Raw genomic sequence first — 12035 nt, 5'->3', positions numbered from 1 at the left:
GATATTGCCAAACTTATGTATTGTTAGGAGTCAATGCGGGTTTCGAAATTACATGACTATTATGATATATTCCTATATGAACGGAGTTTGAAGGTGCTTGAACTGGTAGGCGAGAGGTTGTGGTTGTATTATAGAGCTATATAGTAAGACAAGGCGACCGAAGTCTCTCGATTCAAATAGTGTCTTGTGGACAGAGCTTCGAGAATTTTGCTATGAAGTTAAGAACCAGTGGGTATATTTTTTGGAGTTTGCTAACGACCATTTCATGAAATTCAAGGTATAATACTTTGAACAGCCACAATTTTTTTAAGCTATGAGTAAAAAGTAACTTTTTTTATAAAATTGTAGGTATTTAAACTAATAAAACGTGTACGAAATTTAAACGTGAACGCTCTGTCTCAAACCGTTGACGAACAGAAACAGTTTTCTAAAAAAAAAACATAAACGAATAAATAGGCAGACAGAAAACAAATAATGTTTGTTATTTCTATAATAAGTTAATAAGTTAGTTATATTTTTTTCTTTAGATTGTCTGAACTAACTTCAGAAATATTGTTTGTCCGTTACGAATACACATGTTTTATAAAGGACTACAGTATATAGAAATTTGTTTACACAAGCGCATTGCATTGCTAGAAGAAGAACAATAACCTGTTTTGCTAATTAATTACTTACACACTTATATTTTACCAGTTTATTTAAAAAAACTCATATCAAAGATTACAAATTTTTCGGTGTTTTATATCCTTTCGGCTCCATTCGAGAATTTTCAAGCTATATCGTCTTATTAAAAAAAAATAAAGAAAGAAACACTTCTTTATTGAGGCGAAATTAGGACCATATGGTCCTTTCTTACATTTAACCTCTTATTACATGTTGTCATTAATCATTTTAAGTACTCTACTGCGTATACAGGACACTCCAAGTCTTTAATCAAATCCAAAAATGCAACATAGCTGGATTAATAAAAAACACGAATTATAAAGTAATCTTTGTCTAATTTATAATTTTTGAAATTCCTCCAAATCTGAGCAAACTCTTATGTATTGAGGTTAACAACCTGATAGGCTAGATGGTTACAATCTTAGATCGTTAATAAGTACCTAACTAACAGGTTTATTAATATTGCTAGTAACAGACTTGTATTCCACTACAATAAATACGAAAATACATTTCACTGTGAAATGCACCTAAAATACTACGTACAAATACATTTGGTTGGTGCCACCAGCTGTCCTTATATACGCTGAATACAAAATAGGAACATCGACAGGGAACAACAAATTACATGGTCTAACCGTATAGCGGTCGGACAGAAGAGGTTGGGCTTGACATTAGCATCAGAACAGCATCATCTATCTACATTCAGAGATGACTACCTCACTGTTGATGACTCTGTGAAAACACTCCCTACAGTGTTGTAATGATGAACACTTGGCGGGAATTTCAATTATCCACACCCACTACGAGAGGGGACAATATTTACCATTTCTTTTACAACAACCTTTAGGCCTACCATCGGGTGGTGGATATATCACAAAATGCTGTATTAATTTTCGTAAAAACATTTTTACGCAATTTTGCGAAAACTGACCAGTCTTTCATGATGCTAAAATAAGAAATAAAACTTCTTCTAGTCTGCGTGTAACACATCTAACACTTACTTTGTAATTTACTTATGTTTGACAACCACTTAGTGGGCTTTTTGTTATAAACATTGATACGTAAAACTCAGAAAACTATCAGTGTGTGAATACCATTTAGATTTCTGTTTTGGGATATTTTGATGGTAAGCTAAAATGTCGAATTCCTTAGCTTTAACAAAGAACGGTTAAGTGAACTGTCAATCGCTTGATATTATAAAATGAGTTAGAACGAAAATGAATCAGGAACACTAATTTCAAATACTTTATAAGAAAAACCATCTCATACCATCGGCATATGTATAGTTTGTAACAGAGTTATTTAAATCAATACTACTTGAATGCTATTTGAATTTTTTGAGAGTAAAACAATTGTACCCCTCTTTCAGGAGAGGGATAGAAGATTTCATGATTTCAAATTGTCACCCCTATCTTGTGACACGTCATATTAAAGGTCTATTCAAGAGAAATACAATGACACTAAGAAAACAAACACCTCTATGCTGTTTATAGCGAAAGTTATGGGAAAATAAAATAAAACAATAATAATCTGTAGGGAAAATTCCATATCAACACAATGCTTACAGTACACACAATCTTACAATCTTACACAATCTTTTAGTAAGACTGTGAGGGGCCCAGCCTATCCCTTTACTTAGTATCTAATGTTTCATAGTTTTGGTTAGAGGTCTTTTTCTAGATGGCATTACAATGTAAGGGATTTTTACTCATAACTTTTGCTGCGATTGTGGTAGAGATGTTTTGTGCATGTTATTGTGTTTCTATTGAATCGACCTTTAAAAAAGATAAGGGGGAATATTTTTATCCTTGAAAGAGTCCAATATAGTATTTTAATAGTTATAGTGAAGATTATATGTCGATATCTCAATCCATTTGGAATATATCCAGGTGTATCAGGACTTAATTTACACCATGTATATATAACAGATCAAATGCTAATTATAATAAATAAATAAATGTATTTATTTTCTCTTTCTGCCACAAAAACATACATAAAATATATGAAGAACTTATATGATTAAAAATCATAAACAATATAGTTATACTTGCCAAGACTGACTGACTATATGTACTAAATGAACATGTTTTTAGATTTAAAAAATAACATAACGTTAACTTAAAAAATAACTTTTTTCATTCTCCTTACATATAATATTGTTATAAAAAACTTGTAAATATACTGAATTATATAAATATCAGAAGAGAAAATTTAGGGCCTCCAAGGCACGTGGCCTGTTCGGAGGTTCCAAATATTAAACATTATACTTGTTTTACAGCGTCCAGATGAAAGAATGAATATTTTATTTAAACTTTCTTCGGCCAATTTTCTTCTTACTATCAGTCCTTCTTTTCTTTGTTGCATGATAAATTATTGAAACAAAAATAATAGAAAATATGTCGTAGAGAAAATATATTTCTTTTAGTTTACTGCATGTAAAAGAGCATCTAAGCAAAAAAAGATGGAAAATATTTATGGTGTACAAGCATAAATGTTACTGCTGAATTTGAATCAGAAAGTCAGTGTGTTACAAAGTTAGCAGCCACTCTCTAAGTCTTTTAAAAAATGTGTCAATATTCGATAATTCTTTAATATTGTTTGGTAATTTGTTAAAAATTCTTGATGGTATAAAATTTAATGTTCTTGTAAAAAATGTAGAATTTGGTTTAGGAACTGTAAATTGACTCTTAATTTTTGCTTATATATTTTTTTGTGGCATGTTACCACTCTTGCAAAAGAAAATCTTTAGAACTTTATATACAAAAATATATTTCAATGGTAAAATTTTCAACCCCAAAAAAAAGGGGACGCGACTGTCTTTCCTTTATTAATATTAACCTAACTGCATGTTTTTGTTGAACATATATTGCATTCAGATAAGTATCGTATGTACTGCCCCAAAAGATAATTCCATAATCAATTCTGCTCTGTATCAATGAAAAATATAGCATACGCATAACTCTTTCATTACATAACTTCCTAAGAAAATAAAAATCCCTTAAAATATTATTAATTTTGTTTTTCAAATGATTTATGTGAATTTTCCAATTAACCTCGCTATCAACAAAAATTCCTAAATACTTTATATGCGTTACTCTATCAACTACAGCACAACTATTCCCAATACATACAGTTTGAACACCTAGACACTTAGCGCATTTGTAATAAACTTGATTTTCGAAGTAAATATCTTTTTTGAGGCTGAAATTTATATATTTAGTTTTTTCTACACTCAGCAGCATGTGATTCATAGTAAACCACCACTGAAGTGCTTCCAAATAATTTTCCACACTGAACCTTATACTGTTCCAATAAACAGGTAGTTATCATTTTATCATATAAACCACCGGAAGGATTGGATATTTTCAACTTACCTGTTGTGCTATCCAATAGACTCTGAATTTCTGTCGATTCCGGTTGCGCTATATGAACTCGTTTGCTTGATTTCTAAAAAAGAAAATTCCGATCACGTGTTAACTGTTTGAATTCAAATGAATCTTTAAAATGAACTATTCTAAAAAATAAACAAAACAATCTATGGTGAAACAGTTTATATTTAATGAAGGCCACTTAATTAATTTGAATTTGGTACCAACGTTAAACGTGCCTAGTGCACGTATTGGGTTATTAACCATATAAAACTCTGTAGCCAACTAAAACTGTCCTCAGTGCTTCATTTGCAATTTTTGCATGTTTATTAATTCTTATTTACTGCCTGAAATGTTTCCGTAAATTAGAAATAGTCATGGCGAAATATAATTACAAAACCTGTATTTGAAAGGTTATGTCAGTGCAAAATGTTTCTTTCTTATCTAAATTCAACATTCCAAATAAAGTTTTAAATTCCTCTAGGGTTATGTTATGACATGGATCGTACTTTCATAACATAATATTCACACTTTTTTAATAGATGGCTTTTTAAAATGGGCCATCATTATAACCTTGAAACATATAATCACCTTGCAACACAATAGGCTATGTTACATTTATCTTGTAAAACATACTCATAAGTCTTTGACAGCAGACTTTTAATGGAAACCTTTCCTTATTTTTAGACACAATTCCTTGTTATTAATAGTTGCCGCTTTGTTTCAATATGACAGTCAACTTTTTTTTCTCAATGAGCATCCTTTATTTTAATTCTCCTTTTCAATAGCAAAAGTAATTTTAAAACGTTTTTATTCTTAACAGATTTATTTCTTAATTCCCTTAATAACTTAGATATTACAGATCAAAACGTAGAGACTTCTTCAAGTATAACTTCTTAAATTTGGGAGTTTTTCCTTGTTTTTAAAATATTTGTAAATGTTTAAAATAGGACTATTCTCATTTGCTCAATACGTTTAGATAGAAAATTACGCTCAGTTCAGTTGGAGCTATTTCCTTAATTTAAACCTATCTAGCTAATATAAAATTTTGTCTGTAAAATATATAAATTCTTGAATTCATATTTACAAATATTTTTAAAAGAGGAAATTCCCAAATTTAAGATTTTAAACTTAAACTTTAGAATATTCAAACGAATCTCTTTTTAAGACGGCATTTTCTCTATCAAAATCTTTCTCTATCAAAGACGGCACAGAGTATCTCAACACTTTTAGCTTTCATATCTACATTATTAGGGGAAATAATAAAAATCATAACAATTTTTCTTATCATAGTTTGAAGTACATATTTTAAATGTTTAAAAAACATAGAAACGTTCCACATTTCAAGTGCGTTGTCAGTTTTATAGTTTCTAAGATCACAATGGCGATACAACGTCAGCTTGTAAAAATCTGACACACACACACACAATGACTTAAAGATCAACAGGAAAGAATTATTAATAAAAAGTGAGGCTCGTGGCAAACACGCATATTTTTATCCCCCCCCCCCCCAACCCTCAGAATGGAATTTAATCTGCCTAGTTTCAAGCAGTTAGATGGGCCGTAATGATGAGGAAGTTATAAAATAAAGACTTGGTATTAAATTAAAATAATGTTTATAGATTAATAGCTCATGTTACATTTATATTATAAAACATACTCATAGTCTTTTTCAGCAATTACTGACAATAATTGCCACATAAACTAGGCAAAAAAGGGATCACAATTAAAACAATCCAAATATAAAATCAACATAAACTGGATAAAAGGATAAATTGTTTTATTATTTTACCTTTTTCCCTTTACTTTTAGGCGTAGATGCCTTGCTGGAGAACGGTATTACCTTCTTTGTCATTTGAGAAACTGGAACATAAAGTCAGTCAACTAAACGAAATGTAATAACAATATAACATAAAAAGCGAGAGGGTATTGTAGACCCAGAAGGAGCGCCCGAGTATTTTACGTTCTAGTAAGAAGTAATTTACTGAATATGTGACATTTCAGTCAATTATAAACCAAACAATAAAAATTATTTTTTAATGTTCAATAATGTTAGTTAATGTTAACTCTAAGTATACCTAAAAAACTAGTGTATTTGGGCTTTTATATGTTATATATATATATAGATATATCCATTTCATAAATATAATCATATTAATATAGACAAGACCTCGCGATATCAACATTTTTCCACGGGCATTAACATTTACTGTGAATAAAATATGAATTCACGGATGAAAAAAATAATATTATGACAGTTATTGCTCTTTGGCTTCTATTTTAGGTGAAATAATCAAGTTTTAAACTGCAATACATTTTCAATAAAAAGAAGGCAGTAAATTCTACTTCTTAAACCATTGTGGTGCTACTATTCATGGACAATACAACATGTAATGTAATCAGAAATAATATGTTAACATCCAAACCCTGGACTATTTTGAAAAAATCTTAAGTTTAATTATTATTTCTAGTTAAATTATATAACACTCACATGTTTTCTCCTTCACACGCATGTAATAGATGCCGGCGAATACAGACACCGTGATGCATAGTATCACAAGGACGAGAAGAACAATGTATAAGTTCGTATCTTCAATCTGTAACAGAAACATTAGCGATAATATAAATAATATTACGCGGGATGGTGAATAATTTGAAGTGTAAAATGCAGTTGTAGTTGTTGTTTTGTTTTTGTTGGTGGGACTGGAACAATAAAAAGGGTTTTCTCGATTTCTATCTATATATTGAAAGAAAACGTATGGCCAGGGTTTTAGGGATGGTGCGGGGTTTTGTGTGGTACTCATATGCATACAAAGTCTTAAATGTTCAGCAATTTTATTGGTTATAACTGTTTATATTGGTTCAAACGTTTGTCTTCTTTATTGTTTAAATACAACAAGCACACACTTAAAAAGAAACTAAACATCGGTTTGAAAGATAGTACAATATTTTATTGAAGTTAGAAATTTCAATATTTCTTTGAAGGAATGGGCGTCATGACGGATGCATAGTAAATAAATAACGAAAGTCGACAGCTGTTGCTACGTAAACAAACTGATGTGACACAGCGCGCGCGCGCGTTATAATGGTGCATAATGTTACTAACAATTCAATACACACTAAATTATGAAGTACGTTTAATTATACTAGCTACAAAGGTAATGCGTTAAAATTTTAAAATGTCGATCCCGTAAAATCACGTGATCAGCAAGTTTCAAATTCGGGAGTTTCAACGCCCCGTAACATTGCGGGGTACGTACACACAAGTGTCAACACTGACACTACAGTGAATCATATGATGTATCTTTAAAAGAATCAATCCTAAAAGCAGTATACTGCGCTTATCAGACAATGCAACAGTAAAATAACGAAGTTTAATGCTCACATATTCGTTGCAGGCTGGAATCCACCTGTTCGTGCAGGGGATACACTTGCGGGCCCCGAGCTTCCCTTGGTAAGTGTGAGGCGGACAGTGCGTACACTCCGTGTCCCCATCGTTGCTAAACGTGTGTTCCGGGCAAGCCACTGTAACACAGTCTACATTTTAACTCTGTAACATTCAAATATGATGCTTTCCCAGCATAAATTGTTCTTACTTAGTAAAATACTACTTAAGGCTCTGGATACACTAATACTAAACACTAGCTAATCACGTTTGCTCCAGATTTCTTTATGGATTATTAAAAACTTGAGGCCGATTATACGAATGTTGAGTTCAGCTCCATTTTATTTTCCCCTTAGTGAAGCGCTGTTACAGGAGACTTGACTTCTGGTATCTAGAGTCTACATAGGTCTGAAGAGATTCAAAAAGGTAGGCGCCGAAAACCCTCAAAAAACGAATTATTTACGTATCGACATCAGACTACAAAACAAGTATAACTTAGATGAAAACATTGGCTCATCAGGTGCACAATTGACAGTGAGAATTGTGCGGGAAGAAAAACGAAGGTGACCTCAACTCTCGCATTGCATCAACCCTTCTCACCATAGCTAAGTTACGTTACGTTGACGTTATGTTGCCAAGAAAAAAAATAACTTCAACAGAAGAGGAACATTCGATTTTTAAAAAGGTGGAAGCCTGTACTAAAATAAGTCATATTGATTGATAATTGGTTGAGCAATAGCCAAACACGACATAACTTCGTCCCTTGCCAATCTCCCTTCATCGTACATTTATAAGCAGACGTGCATTGCTGGTTTAACCAGTTTCACCTTTAAAATACCTTGACAAAAGTTGCTCTCTGAGAGATCCGAAACATGTCTGTTTGAAAGTTATACACAATGTGAAAAAGAAAACTTAAAAGAGGTCTAGTTAGATATCAGCACTAATATTTGCTATCCAATAAATTTGTTATTGATATCCAATAATTTTTTCAAACAAATAAGATTAAACACGAAATATAATATGTTTAACATAAAATAATATTAAAATCTATTCTTCAAGATTGTTCTTCTTTGTTTTAAGATTGCTTTCTTAAAACAACCAACTAAAACATATTTTTAGGCTGTTTGAATTTTACTTACAGCATGAAAATTAAATTTAAATTGCCAAACAACGTACCACAAAATCCGTCCTGTAGATGGTATCCTCCCATGCAGCCAAAAATATATTTGACTTTGAGCGAAGATTGTACGGGATAGAAGTTCTCGGTTCCATGCTGTGATTCTGACACAACTGTAACATATGGAGGAAACGTGTTAATTGAGCTTTTGGATTTTTCTCCAACCTGGATGGATTCCATTATTTTTTTTAGTTGCTCTTTAGAACATTTTGCTAGACTACGAATGAATTTTATTTCAGCATAATATGGATTTTATCTTCTGCTAAGAAAGTTCACTTCTGGTTCTTGTAAAAACCGATGTGTCACTAAAATCTGGTAAACTAAATGGGTGTTCAGGAGTGGCACATCACTAAGTTCAAATGTAGAAATATTGGTTAAAAAAGAGTTTACTGCGGAATTTTTTCAAGGCTTAACTTGAGGAAGAGTTAGAAGAGGCTGAAGTAGAGCCAGCCTTCTTCAAAGCGACACGAATTAGATATTGGTTGTATCTCGACAGGACGCGTCACCTGCTCCCATTATCTTATCTTTTTACTCAGGAACAGAGAAGAGGTATGTTTAGGACAAAATGCAACTAGTTTTTTCTCATAATCTTCATCGAAGTGATAACAAAGCTGTAACTCATAGCAAAATCTATGAATTCCGCGGAATAGCCATCCATTTTGAGAAACTTTTAGTTTATTATAAAAGATAAACTAATGTTTTCATACTATACAAAATGTAGCCTTTAAAACCTGAAGGTATACTTCAACCTTAGGGCACTGAATAAAATTTGAACATTCGAATTTGTTAAATGGGAGATTATGATTAAAAGGTGATTTAGTTGCTTTCAGTTGGGTTACTTTTTCACTAAGATACTTCTCCTCAAGACTGAGAAATTTGAAAAATACCTGAAGGGAATTATATATCTTTTATGTATAACACCAAGTAATATCCTTAATATTTAAAAAATTAAAATTTCTTAAGTCATGAATGAAAAGACGGATTAGTATAATTTTTAATCCGTACGCCTTCAAAGCAATTAATTAATATTTCATTTCAACTGCTAAACACTTGTTTTTGAGATTAGATTCGTTTTTAGCGTTTTATCAGTTATTACATGCTACTTTGGACGTACTTTTCTAACAAGCGAGAACAAAAGTATACAACGAAATTACAGACCAGGTTTTTGACAGGCATTGCAGACCTAACAGAAAGACTTATGAAGTTACAAAACTTTATCAAAAGCAGATCTGGATTCAACTCAAGATATCGTTTTGACAAACCATCCTCATTGCTTAGCCATTGTCCAGAAGAATCACTGAAATTTTCACATACTTTCCAAAATGGTTTTTATAAGCCATTAGTAGCTCCAGAAAAGGCTTCGCCTTAATCATTCTGCCACCCACCACATCCACCCACTCTTATCACACCCATCCACCCCAATCACACCCGCTTCATTATACCAACCCACATACACCCATCTCTCATATCTTTCATTCGAATTTATATTGAAATGCTCACTTTAGTAATTGATGAAGCCGTAACCTAATTGAACAAAAACTAACCTGGTATGAACATAGCTTCCGTCATGCTCTCTTTCAACAGTTTCAACAGCTTGAACGTTATGTACAGATGGCACTCTGCGTGACACAGTGTGGAGTTCTCTGAGGAGAGCCACTTCTCTTCTGATCTATGGATGAACACTTCATAGTTGAGGGACATTTCCATCGAGTCCTGTCAACATTATGAGCTGTAACAATGATGTATTTATGTTATGGAATACGTATCTTAATAAACAAGTTTTTACCTACACTAAAGCAGTTTTAAGCTATTTACATTTTCCATCATGCATCCAATGGCATGCTGGAACATTTACCAGGATGCAGGCATATTTAACAATGAATTTAGAAAACGAAATTATAATACGCGTATTAAAATTTGAGAGTAATTAATCAATTTATTACAGTTAATTTTTATATATAGATACAAAAGTATACAATACATGTCCACACTACAGAGACATACTACAGTAAAATAAGTAAAATGTTTTATAGACTACATGAATATTTGACAGAATACTAAATATTTACAAACCATACTAAACTCAAAGTAAGACTTTCTTTTAGGCAACAAATACTGAATAAACAGTTTATATATACATACAACAAACAATGTCAAACTTTAAATCATTTTCTTCCTTATCGCAAAACTTTGCAACATTTAAAGGATTTACCAGGTCTATAGACAGCATATACACACAAATAAATGCGTAATATTTTTAACTGGGTGTACTATGTTAATACATGTACTATGTTGTTTTTTTTTAGTTTCGGAAAACTGAGAAAGATGGAAATGTACAGTATCCACCCTTAGATTGAGGCACCTCACATAATTCTACAATGTGTGACGCATATTGCATCTAACAAAGAATACGAACAATCTACGTTTAACAGACAATTATTCTATATTAAAAGTGACAAACAAGGAATGATTCTTCCAAGGCGAGCCTGTATAATATAAGTAATGTTGAGCAGTAAAAGTAAATTAAGTTAAACAAATGCCAATTTTAGTATAAAGTATAGGGGATTAAATAGTATTATAGGGGTATAGTATAAATATATGGGATTGAGTAACAGGTTTTTATAATTGTTTTTAAGATTCGTAAGAAAAACAGGAAAAGATCTTAAAACAAAAATCACGATAACCACTACTACAGTCAAATCTTAAATTACAATACAATATGTCCTTACCTCCCGTTTAGCTCGTGGCCATATCCGCTTTTTTATACGTACTCTTCTTTCACCACGTTCCTAAAAATTTAAAGATAAAATAAAATTGAAACATAATAGAAATTTGTAAGAAGTTTTTCATGGAATTAATTCAAAAGCTTAGGTAACCAATTTTGGATTTATTTTGATATTAAATAAATATTTCTTGTTAATTATTAAATTCACAAGTAGATCAGTATTATATCACTGAACAAGTTACAACATTACGATAATCAAACTTGGATTTGTTTAGTACTAAAAAATAAACGAGGTAAATCAAATCAATCAAATTCGCCTGTTAACCCTTTATAAAGCAGTGGTATAATAGTTTACTACCTAGTAAAAAAAATCCATGGAGTGTAAATTTAATTTTCAAATGTTGGTAGTGCAATCATCAGCTTTAACCAGTCAGGTGTCACCACCTAGCAGTGATCTTTGGAACTACAAGTATTATTTTTCCACACAAGGTTCTCAGCTGTGGGAAGTGGTAAAATAATCTACCACTGCCCCACTGTGATACAAGTGAAATGGCTGGAGCGTATGTCACATGTTTACACGATGATTTCTCCCAACTGAAGGTAGGTATTTTATAATTTATCTTATTAATATACTAAAATATACATGTTTACCAACATAGGAGACAGTAAAATATTTACATTACTTGACTTATTCTGATCTGGTTTAGGTTAAAATTT

At 31.6% G+C, this 12035-nt stretch overlaps 1 protein-coding gene across 2 annotated transcripts in view; it reads right to left on the bottom strand.

The window, feature by feature from the left end:
- The window catches only part of LOC124362418, a 35735-nt gene that overhangs the window by 2667 nt on the left and 21033 nt on the right, over positions 1-12035 (bottom strand). For both annotated transcript variants that reach the window (XM_046816898.1, XM_046816897.1), the window contains exons 6-12: positions 11323-11382; positions 10138-10306; positions 8593-8706; positions 7417-7556; positions 6523-6628; positions 5824-5894; positions 4038-4110 (exon numbers count right to left, since the gene is read on the bottom strand). In XM_046816898.1, coding sequence (XP_046672854.1) covers positions 4038-4110; positions 5824-5894; positions 6523-6628; positions 7417-7556; positions 8593-8706; positions 10138-10306; positions 11323-11382 — 733 coding nt within the window. The remainder of the gene's footprint in view (positions 1-4037; positions 4111-5823; positions 5895-6522; positions 6629-7416; positions 7557-8592; positions 8707-10137; positions 10307-11322; positions 11383-12035) is intronic.

Source organism: Homalodisca vitripennis, chromosome 5 (genome assembly GCF_021130785.1).
Source record: "Homalodisca vitripennis isolate AUS2020 chromosome 5, UT_GWSS_2.1, whole genome shotgun sequence".
Lineage (NCBI taxonomy): Eukaryota > Metazoa > Arthropoda > Insecta > Hemiptera > Cicadellidae > Homalodisca > Homalodisca vitripennis.
Note: the sequence above shows the minus strand (reverse complement) of the source record. Positions and strands in the feature narration are given on the sequence as shown.